The sequence below is a fragment of the Leguminivora glycinivorella genome, chromosome 4 (genome assembly GCF_023078275.1).
Source record: "Leguminivora glycinivorella isolate SPB_JAAS2020 chromosome 4, LegGlyc_1.1, whole genome shotgun sequence".
Lineage (NCBI taxonomy): Eukaryota > Metazoa > Arthropoda > Insecta > Lepidoptera > Tortricidae > Leguminivora > Leguminivora glycinivorella.
In genome coordinates, this window is record NC_062974.1 from 7,243,231 (window position 1) to 7,266,016 (window position 22,786).

A 22,786-nucleotide genomic window follows, 5' to 3' on the forward strand; every position below is an offset into this window, starting at 1 on the left:
AAAAAGGAAGGTTTCATACAAACTACAAAGGACATTTTGGGAAACCTAGTGGATCTTGCTCAGCATCTTGGACTCTATCACCCTACTAATTTTTATCAAAATCGGAGACGTGATCCAAATGTACAAACTTAACGGGAATTGCACACTTATTGCAGCCACCGCGCGTACTGGCCGCTGAGAAATTTCGCGCGTCTTTTGTTTTTAGTTTGAAAAAAAAATCTTATTCTCTCATCATGTACAGTCATTTAATTATTATCCCTTCAGGTGGCGGAGCTACAAGTTGCATAGGGGATAAGTGGCACGGTCGTTTTATAAAACATTCCGTTAAGTGGCAGGCGCCGGGAGCCGGACTCTGGGAAAAACAAGCCGATAAGTGGCAGGGACCGGCTCCCGGACCCCGTGCGACGATATACCTAAATATATAAATAAAACCGTCTAAAACTGTATCTAGCTTCCTCACACTTGCACGAACCATTCGTCACTAAACAAGGACGGCATTCAGTAAAAGTCCAACACCCTCAACTTCAAAACAGCTTGAAATATGACCCAATTTGATTGGACCAACCGCCTGCCATATTTGAGACACGTGTTTAAAAACCGTCTTTTTTGCAAAAATTGTACTGTAATATGTTAAAAAAAGGGATATAAGTGTAAATAAATGTATATTTAAGTCCCTGAATTACTTTTTTATACAATTTACTGTTTGTTTTCCTAAATAAAGTTACTTTAATACATGGAAGTGGAAAACGTAGCCACCTGATATTTGATCGAGTCTAGCAAAATTCACATAAATGGAATGTATTGTTTTGCTATGGAATGATTTTAGCCGTTTCATAATGAATCCAGTGATATATGGTTAATGCACAACATCCCTACACTTTTTGAGAAATTATAATTTTTGTAACACAAGTGACATTCGCGATGACCACCCGTGAGGGCCCCGCCACTCAAGGGTAAACTTTTTCTGTCATTTTATCGGTATCCTTGCCACTCAACAGCTTTTTATTTCAAGTCCGGCTCCCGGTTACCTGCCACTTTACGTGCGGTCGGCTCCCGGATTTCGCCATCTGAAGGGTTATTTGAAGCTTTGTGACGCGTTATTGATGTAAATCTGTGTTATTGGCTACATCTAATGCAGGTATTTATTGTTGTATAATATCAATATCACTATAATGTGTCGCTTAGCTTCAAACTCGGGTAAATCCATTCTGTTTTAAGGTTGATTAATGATTATGTATAAAAATATAAATAATCTGAAAAAGAATCAACCTCATAGCAGAATGGATTTACCCGAGTATGAAGTTAATCGACACATATCGATACCTCTGGGTTCAATTGACGTAAAGGACATTTTGGCGAAAATGAGTTATATATACAGTTTTGTTCAGAATTTCAAGCGCTATCGATCTGTGTATTTAAAATTTCGATATCTCTTAAAAAGTTGCCTTTACGACCAAGATTTTCTACTATCGACTTGCAAAAATAGCTTTTCTGAAGGGGCGTAAATATGAAGTCATTAAGACTAGGGATGTACCGACTATTGATTTGGCCGACTAGGCCGACTACCGACTAGTCGGCGCTGGGGTGGCCGATTAGTCGGCTAGTCGGCCAAAACGGTTTTTCTACTATATTCACATTTTGAATGTAATTTTTGGTCCTTCGTTCGCGCTTTTCATGTCTTTTTAGTTTTTTTACAGGTTCAAAGGTCTATGAGAAGAATTTTTCATTTTTAACAACCGGTTTGGCATAGTAGGTAGTGAATTAGTGATCCTGCTTATGAAATTGATAGTCCTAAGAAGGACATTTATTTCTGTGATGATCACAGATATTTGTTGTTTGGACTAAGTAAGCCACAACAAATTGGTACATAAAATACAACCACATCACCTGTTGATTTATTTTTGTACTGTTTTTCTATCACTTATGAAGTGCCGACTAATCGGCCTTTTTGCCGACTAGTCGCCGACTAATCGCCGACTACAAAAGTGGCCGGATAGTCGGCTTTCCCGACTAGTCGGCGACTAGTCGGTACATCCCTAATTAAGACCCCTTATTCCTTAGAGCGCTCATCAATTTCACGAAACGGCCATCGATAGATGGCGTTGGCGCTCGGTACGCGAGCACCGGCAACTCAACGCGCGTTTCAACGCAGACACGAATGATCTTGATAGTTTTGAATTAAATTGCTAATAACATAATTTTCAATTTTATATGGGGACTCTTTATTTAATTTCATATTCATGGTATGGTAGTAGTAAATAAGGTATATGAATGTAGTAAAAGTATAGTATTAGTCTACATGTACATATATAAATTCAGGTTTCCTAATTGATTGATTCAACAACCAACACCGCTGAGCCGAAACTACGAAAGCTAGAAAGTCGAAATTTGTATAGATTGCATTAACAAAATTTCGAAGAGATAAGAATCGATTATGAAAATTTACACCCCTAGTAGAGGGAAAAAGGGGGTGAAAGTTTGTAGCGGGATCAATTTGTTTTTTTTTTATTATGAAAATTTTAGTTAGGAACTTGAAATTAGAGAATAGTTTAATAGTGATTTCTGTTTTTTAGGGTTCCGTAGTCAACTAGGAACTCTTATAGTTTCGCCATGTCTGTCTGTCCATCCGTCCGTCCGTCCGTCCGTCCGTTCGTCCGTCCGTCCGTCCGCGGATAATCTCAGTAGTCGTAAGCACTAGAAAGCTGAAATTTAGTAACAATATGTATATCAATCACGTCAACAAAGTGCAAAAATAAAAAATGGAAAAAAAAATGTTTTATTAGGGTACCCCCCCCCCCCCCTACATGTAAAGTGGGGGCTGATTTTTTTTTATTCCAACCCCCAACGTGTGATATATTTTTGGATAGGTATTTAAAAATGAATAAGGGTTTACTAAGAGTTTTGAATGATTCACGGTTATTTTCATTAGACTTATATTGACCGGGATATAGACCGTGATTACCTTTTTGATTTTTGTCGAGCTCCCGATATTTCGACGCAGTTGCATGCATCATGATCACGGAAAACTGACGAAGGCGGGTGGATGTTAAAGTTGTATAGACAGCGCGCGATCTACCCTCCTTCGCGCGCGTTTGCTGCGTTCACTTTCAGCGTTACCACTGGTCGCGTTCACACTCGATGGTCTGTCCAAACACACTACACTCACAGTGTCACTACGTTTGTTCAATTCTGACTTCACCGGCCAAAGAAGCCATTCAGAGAAGCCATTGAGATTCACAAATATAAAAATTTCAATCGTGAGGATGGCTTCAAACTATCTAATGTATGGAATCCAGTGATTTGTTTGTGTAAAAAACCGGTGAAGTCAGAATTGAACAAACGTAGTGACACTGTGAGTGTAGTGTGTTTGGACAGACCATCGAGTGTGAACGCGACCAGTGGTAACGCTGAGAGTGAACGCAGCCGACGCGCGCGAAGGAGGGTAGATCGCGCGCTGTCTATACAACTTTAACATCCACCCGCCTTCGTCAGTTTTCCGTGATCATGATGCATGCAACTGCATCGAAATATCGGGAGCTCGACAAAAATCAAAAAGGTAATCACGGTCTATATCCCGGTCAATATAAGTCTAATGAAAATAACCGTGAATCATTCAAAACTCTTAGTAAACCCTTATTCATTTTTAAATACCTATCCAAAAATATATCACACGTTGGGGTTGGAATAAAAAAAACATGTAGGGGTAGGGGTAAACATGTATATATTTACATGTAGGGGGGGGGGGGTACCCTAATAAAACATTTTTTTTCCATTTTTTATTTTTGCACTTTGTTGACGTGATTGATATACATATTGTTACTAAATTTCAGCTTTCTAGTGCTTACGGCTACTGATGATGAGGAGAATAGCAGTTCTGTTGACCACCTTCTGACTCCATCATGAGACCTTGGACCTCATCTAGTTCGATGGTGCTCGTCAGCCCAAATCTAATGAGCCCGAACATGATGGGGTTATGATGAGGAGAATAGCAGTTCTGTTGGCCACCTCCTGACCCCGTCATGAGACCTTGGACCTCATCTAGTTCGATGGTGCTCGTCAGCCCAAATCTAATGAGCCCAAACATGATGGGGTTATGATGAGGAGAATAGCAGTTCTGTTGACCACCTCCTGACTCCATCATGAGACCTTGGACCTCATCTAGATCGATGGTGCTCATCAGCCCAAATCTAATGAGCCCAAACATGGTGGAGTTATGATAAGTAGAATAGCAGTTCTGTTGAACATCTCTTGCCTGACTCCATCATCATGAGAACCAGAACCTCATCCTGGTCCCAAAATATAATAATAATTCAAACTCTCAACAAACTTCACGTATGACTTAAAATCCGAAATCATATGAAAAGCATGTCGAATGCTAAAATTGCATAAGGTGTAAAAAGGATCAAGATTTGTTTAGTCGCAGTTTACGGCACTTCTCGGAACTATCGCGCTGCTTACGAAAGCTAGGTGCGCCGGACGATCAAACGCAGGTCCGTTGTCTTCGAGCGCTCGGCGCAGACTGAGCGGGCTCGCGTTAGCACAGTGTCTTTTATTCGAATTTTAGGTGTTTTAAAAACATATCTATCGACAGAAAGGTATGTCTTATATGTATGATTTTTTTTTATAGGTCAATAAGAAGTTCTAGTTTAGGATAATATTATTTAAGAGTTACAAAAAATGCAGGAATCGCAGGAAAAATACATAATGTAAACCTCTTTTTATCGAAAAAATGGGGAGGATACGGAAGGTTATTTATCCACCATTTCAAGTAAATCTTAAAATGTCAACGTATTAGCTAACTCGTACAGGATATAACAAATAGGATTGTGATCATTTATTACCCCAAATAACATTTTTAACAGCACAATCACGATTCTAAACGAGCTATTCCACTACGAAATTTGAAAACGTCTTCCGAAAAAACTGATTTTTCGGAAGTATAAAAAGACATATTTTAAAGTAGTACCAATTGACTTTCTAGCTTAAGATATGTACTTTTAGGAACATTATCATTTTTTTAATAATCATTTATAGTTTCTTTATAATTTTGAATGAAAAAGGTTCTATTTTGCAAAAACGCTCGTCTTTAGGAATAAGGCCTCTTAATTATAAATTATTATTTGTGTCGTAAAGGAAATCTACAAATAAAAATATAGTCGTAAGTCACCTTGATATATATTGTTGCCCTTTAAGCCCTTACTTTTTAAGGATCACTTTCTATAGTAGTGTGGTAAAGTTGGGCGTAAAGGACAAGTTTTTTGTTCTTCGTCCTTTACGACCAGCACTAAAAATATTTTATCCGCAACTGTAATCGATATCATTGGGTTCAATTGTCGTAAAGGACATATAATGCAGGTTTACAAGAGAAAGATAAACCCACTTTTCTGTTTTTTTTACCTATATTTGTGACGTGTATAAGAAAAATTTGCAGATTACGAGTATCTTTAACCTAGTGTAACAACCGTAGTGATAAACTAAACGATTTAGAAGATAGATGGTTGTAAAGGACACGTCAAAAGCTATTAACGTCCTTTACACCCATGATTTGATAGGGTCGTAAATGACGGTCTTAGATGATTTTTATACAAAACCGGAGCGTAATTGTAACCGAAATGGTACAAATGTTGTGCTAAGTTTACAATTAAAAACTGGAAAAATGTGTCAAAACGTACTTAATATGGCATAGAATATATATTAGACATTAGTTTAATGCAGTGTTTTATTTATCTAAGCTATCTTAGAAACAAAAAAAGAACAAGACTATTTTATATCCAGTTTTGTAATAAAGAAACAACATTTGCTTAAAAACGATCTACTAATACTTTGGCAACAAGCTCAAAGTTATTTTTTTTTAGTATTCGCCGCTGTTGAATAGTCAGTAGGTTACGCATTCAGCCTTTAATTCTAGCAGGGAAACGCTTTCGTAGTACTGCGACGAGATGTAGGTAATTAAAAAAAAAACACTATGGTAATCAGGGTACGTACCCACAACGTATGCACAAACGCTCACGATAATATCTATTTCGTAGCTATATATCTTTATCGCTCTTGCGTATTGCACCAGACTGCATTTTTGTCGGCGTTTGGCGTCGACGATTGCCATTCAGCTACGCCGGCAGTAAACTTTAACAGTAGACTATACTAACATTTGAGTTACCTCTAGACTGGTTTTAAACGGCATCCAAGCTCTTAACAAGCTTGGAAGGCAAAACAAGGTGCAACTGGTATGGATACCGGGGCACGAAGGCTTCATTGGCAATGAAAACGCTGATGAACTTGCCAAGGCCGGATCTGAAGACAACTTCATAGGTCCGGAACCTTATGTGGGCCTTTCACAAGGAACCATCAGAATGGCTATGAAAGACCAAACAAAGGCTAGTCACCAAAAAGAGTGGGATGCCCTGGTTGGTCTGAAGCATTCAAAGCTCTTTATGCAGAGGGTAGACTCTGGATGGAGCAAAAAGCTAGGGAAGCTAGGCAAAAGACAACTCCAAATTATAACGGGGGTGTTCACAGGCCATTACGGGGTCAAAGGAATTTTGGCCAAGATGGGACACGCCGACAACACTGATTGTCGCATGTGTGGCGAAGAGGAAGAGACCGTCAGACATTTAATGTGTGAATGTCACGCCCTCGCCAGACAAAGAATGAAGAACTTTGGAGCAGGCTACCTGGCACCGAAGGACTTCAGAGAGCTACCCATGAGCCTCATCATCCGATACGTGGAGATGGTCGAGAAGCTCCTGAATAGCTGAAGGATCTTAGGATCGTAGGGGGTAATTGCACAAAAGATCCCGATGGGTCGAAGTGTATCCGTAAGGGCCCCCGCAGATTTAAGATAAGATAAGATAAGATACTAACATTTAGTGCGACAATAACAGGTGCGTTTCGCTAGCGAATGAGCGTTAGCGTTTGGTGACTTGGCTATGTACCCACAGGTATTTAAAGCATTGACTAGAATATTTCTAGGTTTGAACTCATAATTAAGATTATTCTTATTTAACAGGTTAAAGACTAAATAACAATCTTCTGTTTTAAAATTATCAAAAATCAACATAGTAGGTAGTCTTGACTACAGTTACTATTATTTATTAGTTGGTCACAGTTTGTATACGCGTCCTAACTTGCGTTTATAAATTGGTACTTAACTCTTAGTTATTCTTAGAACTTCTTTCTACTTTAGACTTAAAATTACTGTCGTATTAATATAGTCTACTGTTCACAGTTGCTGATTAAAGTTTACGTGATTACCATTAGTGTTTTTATATTTACTTAAACTACGAAAGCGTTTCCCTGCTAGAATTAAATACTGAATGCGTAACTTATTGAGAGTTGAGACAGCGGCGAGTACTAAAGTAATAACTTTCCAAAATAATAGATAGTTTTTAAGCAAATGTTGTTTCTTTATTGCAAAACTGGGTATAAAATAGTCTTGTTCTTTGTCTTTGCTAAATATTTAGATAAATATGCACTGTAACACTATTGTGGCTATTCTATGGCATATTAACTACGTTTTGATACATTATCAAGTTTTTCAATTGTAAACTAAGCTAAAAACAGTTGCCATTTGTACCATTCCGGCTACATTTACGCCCCGAATTTGTATAAAAATCATCTAAGACCGTCATTTACGACCCTATCTAATTGTTCAAAAAAATCGTGGGTGTAAAGGACGTTCATAGCATTTTGACATGTCCTTTACAACCATCTAACTTCTAAACCGTTTAGTTTATCACTACAGGTGCTACACTAGGTTAAGGATACTAAAAATCTACATATTTTTCTATATACGTCACAAATATAGGTCAAAAAACAAAAAAGATATAAACATTTTTCTAAAAAAAAAGTTGTTTTTTGCTTCTCCTGAAAACCTGCATTTTGTCCTTTACGCCAATTGAACCCAAAGGTATCGATATGAGTCTATTATAAGAGCCAGTGCCAAGATTTGGTTGACCTTCTATATGTTAAGTTTAAAGTTTGTTAATGTTAAAGGGCTGGGCTGGGCTAGAATGCCTTAGGCACGATTGTTTAAAAAAGTTAGTTTAATTTCTTCTCTAAGTACTTTGCCAGGCCATGGAAGGCGAATTATTGAGATTCGATTCGGCGAGCCTAGTATACCTACCTACTCCATTCTTATTTGTACGGCTCGAAAGAACTAAGTATTCGCGCTGAAATAGATATAGGCACAGGCAGTTAGAAATACTTTAGGTACAAGTGGGCTTATTTAAAGGAATGTAACCTTGCATAGATATTTAACTTAACCATGCCCTTAGTTTAATTAATAATTTAAAAAATTGACATTATTAACTTTCTAACAAAAATTTTATTGCCAGCCATACAGCACACACACTTGTCAAGTGAGGGCAATGACAGCTCATAACTCATAAGTATGTGCGATGTGCTTCAGTTATACTTCCGTGGTGCGATGTGAGTAATGACAATTAAGAAGTGCACGCGTTACATTGAAAGTTGGGATTTCGGTTTTTTTTTTCAATGTAAATAACTATGATTGACTGATAATATATGCGCAAAATGATTGCTAAATGACTGTATTATTATTGGTTGTAATAAAGGTCCGGGTGGTAGTAACACAATGTATAGTTATGGTCCGGAAGCCGACAGCATGTCTAGGTAGATCTACAGTAACGTCACGGACATGAATAAAATTGTTGATACACGTCTAGCTCATTTTATATTGGAACTTCATAGTTTAACTATGATATGTCCAGTATAAAATGAGCTAGAAGTGGAAGTGGATCAACAATTAAAGTCCATGACCGTAACCAATGACATATGTAACTCCGTATAGACGGATAGTCTAAGAAAAAAACGTACCTCAAAGCCATAGAGAAAAAAGTTTTAAGCCTGTGTCAAGAGATGGCAGTCTGCACTGTGATTACACATTTTACTTTGACAGTAACTCTCTATAATACTCGATCCTCTTTGTCGTAACGTATAAGATACCTTATAAAAAATTACAACTGGGAATAAATAGGGGACAGCAGCTTCAACTGCTCTTAGTCAGCCGTGGTTTTTTTTCTTTAAGTATTATAATTATTTAGTGATCGATGTCAATGGTTTAATTTCATGGCATCGTTGTTGAGTAAACGGAATCTGTTAAGAAAAAAAAGTGAAACTACTTATGTACATAATTATATTGTATATGTTGTTAACTATAGCAGACTAGACTTATAGGTGTTTATGCACCTAGTAATAAAACACCAAATACCACAACACACATCTTTATTTCCTTTCATCGTGTTACTAATTATATTTTTAATTTTAATATTACACAACATGTATATAGAAAGATTTTTATACAATAGTGTATAATTAATACTATTTGACTATATTAATCAACAATAAGTAAAATAATTACGAATCACTTAAACATTGGCAGTCTATTATAATGATATGTATCTTTTGCAGTTTGGAACAGCCGTTTACATTAATTTATCGTTACAGTTTAATTAATTTTATAATTAACTTACATTCTGATAGAAACACTTTATGTGCATTTATTGTGCTATTTGCTAGCCTTATAGAAACAAAGCCTTATTTATCATTTAGCTGTTTCCATAAACCTCAAATGCATCGAAAATATAGGTACCAGTGGCGGCTGGTGAAAATTTCTGCTAGGCAACACTGAGCAAAAAGAAACCTATCTTAACATTAGGTACTTTACTATTAATCAATTTTAGGCAAGCCGGCGGGAATCGGCTTGTATGAACCAGCAGCTGCTGATAGGTACTTTACTTGAGTTGAAATGAAGTTTGAATGTTTTTAATCATTGTAGAGCGGCATTGAATCTTATTGCGCGTTAGTGGGCTAAATGATTTTAACAAGACATTTGCATTTTAGTCGGTATTTAATTTTGTTTTATAAAGCGGTCTCTACACTTACTTTTGTATCAATCACCACAAATGCACATGAAATATTTTAAATGGAGCTCTTTAATTTAATATACAAATAGCATCCGTTTCTGTCTATTTTGTTATTAATAGGAAGAAACAGAAAGTAACTATTTGGCTATAAATTCAGAACCATCATTATAATTTTATAGCAGATTTCAATTACTTTTAGGAAAGATCAATTCTATACCTAATCTACGACTTTGCCAATCATTCCAATAAGTTTGAAATCAACTATATAATTATGAGCCATTTTATTTAATCATAAGTTAAGTGCTTTACTTTGTAAATGTAATCTCGTAAAAAACTACCATTTACAAATAACAAAACAATGTCTGACAACTTCAAAGAGGCCAAATATTTCACAAATCACTACGCGACATTATATGACGCGAATCTTGTAAAAGGAGCAAACACTATCAATGCCTTTTCATTACAAAAACAGAAATCGTTATCATTATTTAATCATAGTTATTTCGTACCTATTTCGCAACTTGGCATACTTGCTGACTCCTGACCTCAAGATTCTAATTACAAGCGATACATTACTTACTTACTTCACTGGCTCAGTAACCCAAAAAGGATCTTGTCCCGACACAAGAGATCGCCATTCTACCCTATCCTAAGCCACTTCACGTCAGTTGGGCAAAGCGAGAGCGGACAGGTCTTTGGGCTTCTTCGCACCAGCGATATCTGGGACGCCCCCGCGGACGTTTTCCACCCGGGTGTCCCACATATGCTTTTCTCACACCACGATCCTCTCCCATCAGAATTTATTTATTTATATGATAAATTTATCCCAACCCTGTAGAACTTCAAACTTCTTTTGATTTTAGACAGAAAACCGTAAAGTTCAAAAAACAAATATTTAAGTACAGTGTGCTTCACAACTCAAGATATGTCGCTGTGGCTTAGTTATTAAAATATGGAGTGGAAGGTTCACTTTTAATGTCGTGCCCTTGCATAATGCCCGTGCCGTGTATTTTTAGATACAGATGTAGTGAGAAAAGATCTGCCTTCGTATTGTTACGGAAACGTACGAACGTGTCATGCTATTTCAGTCAGTCTAGTGCCTACAAGATGTACTGACATCGACTGAACTAGCATGACAAATACGAACGTTTCCAGAAAAATACGAAGGAAATCCTTTTCGCACTACATCTGTAGGTCCTCATAGTAAGACAGGCATTTCTCAATGTACTTTTCAAGCGTCGCAAACGCTTAGGGATTTAAAAATATTCGATATTGATAGTGTTTGTTACCAATGATCAAACTAATTACATAAACGTTACTTTTTAACTGTACAATCTTACAACCTATTAAAAATCTAAACACCACTCTAGTCAACTCTGGTGATTTCCAAATCGTTCATTGGTTGGAACATTTTCTACGCATTCTACGCATTTTTTGCATCTGGCTAGAAGTTTTTTAAACGTAGACACTTCTCTTAGGTAAGAAAATGTCCCTACCATTTTAGTACCAATACACATAAAGCCCCATTTAGATGGTACGAGTTTCTCGCCCGTCTTGGTCGAGAAACTCGTATGACATTATCGTATGCGATAATCGCCTGGCGAGTATCGTACGAAAACGTTTACATTAGTGCGATAAATAAAAACTCGCATACGAGTATCGTATGCGAGACTCGCCAGGCGATTATCGCCAGGCGAAATAGTTTAGACGGAGAGTAGAATTTTCGGGAGATATTTCCATAACATTTCTCGACTCGTCTAAACCGGTTCTCGTATGACATTTTTTCTCGAACGTGCGATTATCGCACGAATCGGAGCGAACTGATTTTCATACGAGTTTTGCCTGTCAACTTGCGTGCCTAGTTGCTAATTATTTATATGCTTTTTTATAATATTGGGTATAATTTACCTTGGATTTATTTTAATTTAAGATGAATAGTACCCAATATTATTAAAAACACTATAAATGATTTATGAAGGTCTCAATAATATACAATAGGGAAAATAATGATTTCGACCGTAGCGTTACCTAGCTAATAAAATCTTGGTTGCGATACTTGCGATTAGGTTTCATCATCATCATCTCCTCCTAGCCGTTTTCGGCTACGGCGACTGCGTTTTATAGATGAGAGCGTCGCTGGTGTGCCCTCAGGTGACTGACGAAGCCAATTTTTGCTACGAATGTGCGACCACACTCGCGGCAGGTCAGCACCCCTCCGACATAATTGTAGGTAATAGCCACAGGTGGTCTGGCTTTTAGCTCGTCGCGCTTAGCGTCGAGTTCTGTCTGCCTTCTAGCTTCAAACTGACGCACCTGTGTCTGCACGGTATGCCTCCACCGTGGGCGATCACTGGCCAGACTCTCCCAAGTCGTTGGCTCTATATGAACTCTCTTCATATGTCGCTTCAACACATCTTTGAACCGCAAAAATTGGCCGCCTTGCTTCCGCTTACCATTTTGCAGTTCGCTGTAGAAGATGCGTTTGGCGACTCGGTCTTGGGACATGCGCGAGATGTGACCGCACCATCGTAGCTGTCGTCTCATAAGGTAGGCCTCTATTCCGGCGACATCGGCACGCCTAAGGATCTCCGTGTTCCTAACACGGTCGGACCAGTGGACACCCATAATGTCGCGGAGGCACCTAAGATGGAAGCTATCCAAAGACCGAATATGCTTACGATAGAGGCACCACGTCTCAGAGGCATAGAGAAGGTTTGGTAGGACAATAGCCATGTACACAGCAACTTTTGTTGAGAGTTTTATGTCGTGCGACCGAAACACCTTTGAGCGAAGTTTGCCGAACGCTGCTGCAGCGGCACCTATTCGGCAATTTACTTCGTTGTCAAGGTGGCACTTAGCTGTAATCGTGCTACCCAGGTATTTGAATTGCTCTACTTGCTTAAGCGAGTCCCGGCCGAGTTTTATGTCTACTTGGGGATTGGCAAACGTGTCAAGAGCTAGGACTTCGGTCTTTTTCACATTTATTTTAAGGCCAAATCTTTGACAAGACTCATCAAGACTCGACATAAGGTCTTGTAGAGCACCTGGGGAGTCGGCCACAAAACACAAGTCGTCTGCATACATCATTTCCGTTATGACTGCGTGAGACACTTTAGTGCGCGCTTTAAGCCGGGCTAAGTTAAATATACCACCATCGGTGCGATAGCGAATACGGATGCCATCAGAAGAAATTTGTAGTGCCTCCCGAACTGCTACAGCGAAGTACAAAGCAAACAGAGTGGGCGCAAGCACACACCCCTGCTTCACGCCACAACTTACAGAGAAAAACTCTGATTGTTCGCCCTTGACACTTACGCAACACTGCATGTTGTCATGCAACAGCCGGACCATCCTAACAAACTTTTCCGTGCATCCCAGTTTCGCCAAAACCACCCATAAAGCTTCACGAGGCACGCTGTCGAAAGCTTTTTCAAGGTCAACAAAACAAAGAAACATTGGCTGACCTTGTTCTCTAGATTTCTCCTGCAGTTGCCTTATGGAGAAAATAGCCTCGCAGGTTAGGTTTAGGATATTATTAAACATAGAATATAAACATTTTTTTTAAATTATAGTAGGCATTTTGCCCCATAGATATATGGGGTAAAATGTCAGTAGGTAAACATTAACACTTTCGCTACCAAGAACCCGACTGTCGGGTACACCGCTCGTAGAAGCGTAGCCGATTACATGGGTTTCCCCGTATGTAGCGAAAATGTCGTAGCGCCGCGTAGAGCCCGGTTTCGAAAGTGTTAACTGTATAATATTAATAAGCCGAATTTATTTTTGGTTTTAGCAGTTACTGAGAGGCAGCTATAAATATAAAAACACCATGTTTTACATGATTTCTACTGAATTCATTTCGACTGAGTAGCGCATAAACTCGTATACGATTCTCGCATATGTGTTTTGTTTACACGGAGACATATAAATATCAAAGGCGAGGCGATTATCGCCCTCTCTCGTGCGATATCGTACGCATAGTTTACATGATACGATATTTTTTCTCGTACTTCGATAATCGTACGTTCGAGGCGAGAAACTCGTACCATCTAATTGGGGCTTAAGACAAGAGTAGCAAAATTATTATATAATAACATCGTTATTTAGAACACGGTATCGAATAGTTGCTGCAACAATTAACGTTAACAGTTATGGGGTATTTGCTGTAGCGAGTTCGCATCACAATTATATTAGCCCATTACTTAGAAACTACCTACATAGAACGGATAGAATTACGTTATATTTCTTGTAGACATCGAATAATCGAGAGGAGAGTAGTACCTACGAATTTCTATGTAGGTACTTACTCTACGATTTTACTGGCATGCAGCATGCAGAATATTTCCAAATTTATTTTTAAAATCACCACTTTTAAAAATCACTCCACATCTTTCAACAAAAATTGGCAGCTGTATTAGGTACCTACTTATTACAATTAAACAGTTTTATAGTTATTTATTTTATATGTATTATTAGTTTTTACGTACACAGACGTGGAACTGACGTAAAACTATCCGTTCTGATTGGGTATGTTTTTATATTTAACATTTAGGTCTTTATTTTATTACATTCTCTAGTGGTCTCATAATTAAGTACAAAATATTTTGAATTATGATTAGGATGAAGTTTGAAATGTGTAAAAATTATTTAGAAATATTAATAAGTACTCGGAACAATTCAATCCTTAGAAATATCGTAGATAAGAAATACTTTAACCATTTACATTGAACAAAACTACGACATAAAATTATAAAAGATTACATCTTAGCGTATAGCGTAGCGTATCAAAATAAGTGTCCAAAATAATTCTAAACCAAGCAATAACAGTACCAAATGTATAAAAAAGCACATCACACGCCCAAACGTCGACATTTAGTAATTGTATAAGTCTCTTTTTCAGATAAAAACCACAATCTCATTTGAAGTTTTCTAAGAGGACGAGCGAAATAGGCAAGTATTCTCAATCGAACGGCATCTGAATGTTGGACGGACCAATCAATTGATCGGATTGTTCTTCACAACAAAAGTTGGGAAAAATATTTGCGTTTATAGGGCGTCCGCTAGCAGACTAAAATCCGTCATGCATCAGTAGGGTGCGTAGACAAGATGCCAATCGTTTACGCTTATTGGTAGTGTACCGGAATTATTTCTCTATCGCTCTTCCGTATCGGTGTGACAGAGCCAGTTGCGTTTCGTTCGCCATGGAGCATGAACGACTGTCAAAAATACTATTTTCGTTAACCAGTTCACCCATGCCACCTAGCAGACACCCTTAAATTTTTTTAGGAAGGTCTGTCAATTCATGACTTGATGTTGTTTTATTAAAAATAGGGAATAATTGTAACAGATTTTGGCTTTTTAACAGAGTAGACTTATTTAAGTGCTATAAAAATGTCGAACACGGGTTAATTATTTTTTTAGCGTATGTAAGTCAGTCATTGGTCAGTTTACTGTTAAACGTGTATTGTGCATTCTCGACGTTCTTGTTCTTTCCTTTGTTGATATCTGAAAAAAAAATGGTTGGCATTAGTTGGTGATAAGTACGTAATTAAGTACGATAATAGCCGGGTCCATCCATACAGAGCGAGGCACGTCGCGAAAGTCCAATGTAGACGTGCCTTGGAGAAAATCTCGGAATAAAGTCTACCTACTCTATCTCGATGATGACTTCAACACTTTTAGCCCACAGGAGAAATATATTCAATAGCCATATATTGTTTTAGTGACTTCGGGTATTGGTCCCGTAGTAAAAAAAACAGTATGACGAGATTTCCAGTAGCAGGTGACACCTTGTATAATGTATAGGTACTCACTTGTCAATGAGAGATGATATATCGGCAGGCACGGGCGCGTAGACAGAGTGTCCGTCGCTCCCGTTCGGTCCCCCGCTGCGAACAAATACCGTCAAATATTCTGTACCAACAGTCTTTATACAGAGTGCTTCTACCTGGAGCATTCAGTGCAGGGATTATATTTAATTCTTAAGCTACTTTTGATTTACTTTTAAATCAAACAAGAAAAACGTTACAAAAAATGATTTGGTAGCTAAATTATTGGACTATTTTTATAACCATGCGAGTAGTGGTGTTTAAAGGCTGTAGTTGTAGACCCAGTAATTCCTATTTAGTTAGGTAGTATCTTTTATATTTATTACCTACAGTGTTTTCTCAACCTATACTGACATATAAAAAAAAAAATATTGGGGACACCTTACACAGATCAACTTAGCCCCAAACTAAGCAAAGCTTGTAATATGGGTGCTAAGCAACGATATACATACTTAAATAGATAAATATATACTTACATACATAGAAAACATCCATGACTCAGGAACAAATATAAAACACAAATAGATGCCCTTTCCGGGATTCGAACCCAGGACCGCGGCTCAGCAGGCAGGGTCACTACCGACTGAGCCAGGCCGGTCAGACCGGTCGTCTAAATTAATTAACATTATCTAGCGATTTAGGTATTATAAATAAAAATTACAAGCTTTTTCACCCGGGGTTTACTCCCGCAACCATCCTACATGAAGTATGAAGAACCTACCTATGAGGTCACGACTGTCACCAAGCGTCAGGTTGAAAAAATACTGTTTTGTTATTTTTCAGACGGAGGAGACGGAGAAATTAAAATACGTAGGTTGTACTTATTTGGGAGATTAAAATACGTAGGTTGTACTTATTTAGTTAGCGTTTATAGCTAAGTATACCTACTACTCAGATTAAGCGTTACGATAAGTTAATAGCGTTATTACTTCGACATTAGTTATGTTTTTGGTGTTGAATTAAAGTTAGTATATTTACGTGCTCGTTTTTATCATTCGGAATACGGTTGCTTCGTGTTGTAAATTAATGAGGTAAAAAAAGTGTAAATATAAGTATTTTTTTTCACACCGGTACAATACCGATCTATCTGTTAAAGGCAATGTTAAAGGTGATGTGATCGGTTAAATAAATGTCACTTATTCAAAATCCCGCATGAGGTTCGGTTCATTATATAGGTCTATCAAAGCCGTAGTCATATCAGCTCGGTATCCCTATCAACCATAGAGGAATAAGTAGCGAAAGAGTTGTAACACCTTACATCAGTAAATTCGAGTTATTCGTAGTGATATCTAGCGTCAAACACGCGTCAAATAGCGTAAATTATCAGTACCACTACTCGACGCTAGGCGTCAACAGTGTCGCGTCTCTTTCTCCAAAAAAATAATATTAAAAGAGTTTACAAGCTATATACAGGGTGCCCGGTAATTAATGGACAACCTTTTAACCACCTAGAGGGCACCTTATACTGGTCCAGAAAATCGACATTAAGGTTTAGTAAAAGTCGCCTGGTTTTCAAGATTTTCACAATTTTTAAAATTTTAATACTACCAAAAATTTTAAGAAGTGTGAAAATCTCGAAAACCAGGCGACTTTTACTAAACCTTGAAGTCGATTTTCTGGACCAGTATAAGGTGCCCTCTTGGTGGATAAAAGGTTGCCCATTAATTACCGGGCACCCGATATATTACAAGTTACAAGCTGAAGGAATTGAAAACCGGATACTGATTAATACTATTGTAATATTATTAGCTAAAAATTGTTGAGCATTAGACTTTTCCTAAACGAAAAGGAAACGCGCGTTTGACGCTAGATGTCACTACAAATAACTCCAATTTACTGATGTAAGGAGTTACAACTCTTTCTTTAGGTACTTATTCCTCTATGCTATCGAGCTATTCACGAAGCAGCCGTATAGCGGTGCGGGTGCGTGTGGGTGCGGGTGCGGTGTGGGTGCGGTGTAGGTGCGGTGTGGGGGAGGGCGGGGAGGTACCTGAGTCTACCTGCTGGTGGTGCGCGCCGCGCTGCGCCGCCCGCTGCCGTACACGCTGCCCGGCGACCCGCCCGAACCTAAGTCATCGTCAATAAAATATTACTACACCGAGTTTGCACAATGACAATTTTTTTTATAATGGATATTCTTAATTGGAGTTAAATACTAAACTTCAGACATGTTTGACCTAAGCACAATATAATAATCGTACAGTATGGCCACTCCCGACCCCCGCTGAAAGTGCCGCCCACCCGCTTTCGGTTAACTTTACAGTTAACGCCTGTTAAAAAACGCGTCAGTCGACCTATCATATCTCACTCATACAAGCAACGTACGCGTTCAGCTACACGAGCTTAGGTTATGTGCGTAGGAACGCGCCTTCATGTATTTGATCGCCATTGTACTGAGATGTGACCTAAGTGAGGTAAAGTAGTAATACCTACTACATTGAAAATCTTGAATATATAACATACATAGTTTTTCTACGAATTTTATAAAACCTAAACAATTAAAAAAAACCGCCAAGTGCGAGTTCTACTCGCGTTCTAAGGGTTCCGTACACTACAAGAAGGGCTTAAGCTCCTCCTTTTTAGTAGGAACATAAGTCATTTTTGCGAATAATCGATATTTTGAACAAAACGAAACAGAAATGAGTTTATATGTAATATTCAAACGCGCTCAAACAATTTCCAGAGATTTGGTAACTCCTTGCAGCGGCAGTGAGTGAAATTTTTAATTTGAGTTTTTTTCTTGTAAGTCCGACTTACGCTTTACTGTAGATTTTTAATAGGTTTCCTGTAATCTATAGATTGAAAACTATCTCGTGTATTTTTTTTTAAATTTAACGCATAGTAGTTATGGAGATAAGGGGGGGGGGGGGTATGGTCATTTTTGCCTTAGTTTTTTGCCAAAATTATTAAAAAACTATTTTTGAAATACTTATAAAAACCTCTTTCATTTGATATGTAACACAATATAGTTCTAGAAACTTTGATTTTTAATTTTCACTTTTACCCCCCAAAAGTGGCCCCTATAATTAAATTTTCTTAATTTATATTACATGTCCGTCTTTGGGTCACAGGTTTACATATGCGTGCCAAACTTCAAGTTAATCGGTTCAGTAGTTTCGGAGAAAATTGGCTGTGACCACGGACAGACAGACGCACGAGTGATCCTATAAGGGTTCCGTTTTTCCTTTTTGAGGTACGGAACCCTAAAAAACCAGGCAGGTACGTATTTCAGTAAATGAAAATTTTATACAAAAGACATTGTCAACGCTTGCACGAATACTCGTAGAATTGCGTTTATGTCTTTTACTCTAAGCCTGGGCGCCACATGATTAATCAGATTCCTTTTAGCGTTTTGATACGAATATTATACATAACACATTCACTGTCATGTGTGATTTTTAAATGGTAAGCTGCACATCAAGCAAACTCAGCGGCCCGTATGCCCGCGGCGTCTGTATTTGCAGTGGGTGAGAACGACCACTCCTAAACGTTTTCAAACATAGCATTCAGACGCCGCGAGAGATGTGCCGTCACACGCTGTCTGCGACCGAAGCCTTAGTCATATTTTTTTAAAATAATTACCTTTTGTAGTAGTATTAGCAGCACTGTCGCTGTCATCTCCCGAGTCGGTGTGCGTGTCCCGCCAGCCCTGTGCGCCGGCGCACGCGGCGCGCATCCGATGCCGCGCCTCCACTGTCGAGCATTTAGACAGGCTCGATTCGTCTACGCAGAAAGCTGTGCTCATACCCTCGAGGTGAGATACAAGGAGACTACCAGCCAATTTGTGTGGGGGAAATTTTGATCGCTACTATAGGAATTTCTACTGTCTTGCATATCATAGGTACAACGTTTAGACAAACACCAAATTTTAGTCAGAATAACAGTGTCGTGACGTGGCTACCGTATTATGCAGTCCCTCGCTTCAACTGTCGAGCATTTGAAATGGCTTGTCTACACAGAAATCTGGGCTTATACCGTAAAAGTAAGTTAGAAGGGAACTAATATTGTGTAGGTATGATTTCATTACACAAATTGAAGACGAGTAATAAGTTCTCTCACTGTAAGTGCGTTTTCACATTATCCGATCCGATATCGGACGTCGGACCGATATCCCATACATTACAGACGCCATCTTGGATTGTTTCTATTGAAATCCTTCCGATATCCGATATCGGATCGGATAATGTGAAAACGGTCTAATTCTGACCAAACCTTTGGTTAAATTCTGTCTCTTTGCCAATGACAAATTCATACCTGCCGGCCTAGCCGAAGTTACGATTGTTCACGTCCGTGTCGACCAAAAAGCTACTACTGTCTCTGTCGCACCAATAGCGAGAGATAACTACGATTGTCACTTCAGCTAGGTCAGCTGTTTGCCTAGTTACCAGTACATACAGATCGTTTCACGAAAGCTGGTACGAATGGAATAAACAAGACTTTGATTGCATGAGTGACACGTATATTGATATAGGTACCTTCAGTCCTAACAGCCAGGAGCCACCATTTTATTGGTTAAGCATGTTTCCATACAATCATTCGTTCCATTTGTGCCAGCTCTTGTGATCGCGAGTGACACAATAATAGGATTTTCTTTTTGTTACCGTATCGGTAGTGCTCGCAGGTGCGGTGGCGGCGGCGGTGCGGCGGCGCGGCGTCGTCGTCGCGGCGCGCGAGCGTGCGGAACTGCAGCGAGTGCGCCGCCGATACGCCGAACGTCGCGTACGGGCTGATCTCGTACAGCTCTGCTGGGGACGGTAGGAATAAGGTACAGGGACGATACATAAAGAGGATATAGGGCCGCTTAAGAGGTCCCATAAGAGAGTAAACTAAGCTATCGGCTATAAAAACGAACAAAAGATTGTTGAATTTTGATTGAATAAAAGAGACGCTATGATAGTTTATTATAGCTCGTAGCCGAGCTATGAACTACAAATCGCTCGCTCTCTCTTTTGTTCGTTATCGTGTTTGTTCGTTTTTATAGCCGACAGAATGCTAGCGATTCCTGAGCGACGGCGGCTGGTCGACTCTTATGACTGCTTATGTCTTTGATATAAGAATAATGCTTACCAGAGGAGTCGTCATTGGACTTCTCATTCCCGTTGATAGACGAGGAGGAGTATAGCTTCTGTCCCTCTCTAAGCTTCTCCCGTTCAGCTTCGTTGCTCTCGCTCAGCTTGCGGTCGTCTCGCATGTAGTGATCACTGGATATACAGAAGAATCTGAAAGTATTTTGTGTAAGAATGTTCACTTATCATCTACTGTAATACGTGAATTATAATATTTTTTTTAAAGATGCAATTCGGAGTTTTTGTTTAGTCCAAGTCAGTAGAAGCTTTCAAAAGCATCAAAAAATATCAGGTTCTTAGTCGGAGAAGAGTAACTTTGGAAAACCAATTGACTAAAAACATAAGTGCAAATAGAGTTTAGTGAACTTTTTGACAGCGACTGGACAGAAACGACTTTGGACAGAGAAGCATAGTGGTATTTGTTCAGAGGTCAAGACCTGGTCAGGTCGTTGCGGCACAGCAGTAATAAAATGCTTTGCATCTTGTGTAGATACACGAATAGGTACAGCAGCAGGAGTGCATTGCACGCACGCTGAACATAGTTTTTAGTAAAGACGCAACCAAATTAAAAAAGAAGTGGGCAGTTTCTTACTTACTTAGCTAGCGCGATAACCCAAAATGAGTTTTGGTCTCCAACAAGATCACACCACGTTGCTCGGTCTTGAGCGGTATCGCGTCAGCTTTCGCCGTCGCCGAGCTCACGGAGGTCAACCTACCCGCCCAACGATATTTTGGGTGACCACCAGAAGTGGGCAGTTAATAGCACCGAAATGAATATTTTAATGATATAGTTTCATGCAAGCTTCCATCTGTGTACTCACTTGCGCTTGCCCTGCACAACGCAGATGATGGCCGCGACGGTGATCACGATGACAATGGCGCTCGCTATACATGACAGTACTACTGTACGTAGCGAGGTGCGGCGGTCTCCACCCGAAAGGGGAGACATCGGTTTTGTCGGAGGTATACGACCTGGAAAGGTTATAATAATTGTGTGTTAATATGTAGGTGATCAATTGTTAATATTATACATAAGGTATAAAATAGGACTCTAAATGGATGTACTTCAAAGCCGCAGTTTGACTATTCCAACCACAATATACGTAATATATGGACCCATACCTCCAGCCAGTGTGTGCGTGTCTGCCAAAAGCGTCACTCTTTCGGTGCCAGCATCATTGACAGCTTCAATGGCAAGCTCATACCAAGTTCCCGGCGTCAGGTCACCTAGAACGTGGCTGGCCGAGCTAAGGCTGTCGCCCACCTGAAAAAGGAGGTATGTATGTAGGTGAAATATGCTACAAGATAATATAATGTTTGTTTATTTTTATTTACATGTCAGCACTTACAGATAGACCTTACGTGCTAATTAATAATAATAACTTACATAATTTTATTAAACGAACAAATTATCTTACATACATATATCGAAAAGCCACAAAACTATAAATAATACTAATACATGTCACATTAAAAATTAAATTAATAATGATTAATTTGATTAATCACAATGCATTGTAATCAATCATCATTGCTCGGGCAAAGCATTGCAAAGCCAGCAAACAGTAGTAACTCGAAAACTCGAAGCTAGTGAAATATAAACATCAAGTATCATTTTTGGATGTCTGTTTAATAACCCTGATTTTAGAAGATTAAGAGTCTGATTTAAGAATCTTTTGACAGTCGGGTAGGGACAACGACGATGAAGGAACGTCAGATGTCACTTACGCGAGTAACACCTTGCTGGACATGACATTTCTTTCACACAACCGAATGGCATTTCTGCGACGCGAAACGCCACCGAAACGCCGCAGAAATGTAGCCTGGCTCTGTCGCGCCAATACGCAAGAGTGATAGAGATAGATAGCTACGAAAGAGATATTATCGTGATCGTTTAGTGAGCATTTGTGCATTCGGCTACGCACACAGACCAGACACAATACAAAGAACAATGGGATTACGCCTACAGGCGTCTAGACGCCTAGATACTAGTATCCACCAAGGTGTT

General features: G+C 39.0%; 1 protein-coding gene across 1 annotated transcript in view; it reads right to left on the minus strand.

Annotated features, from left to right (window-relative positions):
* Positions 1–13,917: 13,917 nt before the first annotated feature.
* LOC125225608 (Down syndrome cell adhesion molecule-like protein Dscam2) overlaps positions 13,918–22,786 on the minus strand; it is a 50,115-nt gene continuing 41,246 nt past the window's right edge. The window contains exons 24-31 of the mRNA XM_048129394.1: positions 21,901–22,042; positions 21,600–21,750; positions 20,780–20,931; positions 20,314–20,457; positions 19,295–19,435; positions 17,713–17,779; positions 15,698–15,772; positions 13,918–15,389 (exon numbers count right to left, since the gene is read on the minus strand). Of these exons, the coding sequence (XP_047985351.1) occupies positions 15,338–15,389; positions 15,698–15,772; positions 17,713–17,779; positions 19,295–19,435; positions 20,314–20,457; positions 20,780–20,931; positions 21,600–21,750; positions 21,901–22,042 (924 nt within the window). The 3' untranslated portion in view covers positions 13,918–15,337. The remainder of the gene's footprint in view (positions 15,390–15,697; positions 15,773–17,712; positions 17,780–19,294; positions 19,436–20,313; positions 20,458–20,779; positions 20,932–21,599; positions 21,751–21,900; positions 22,043–22,786) is intronic.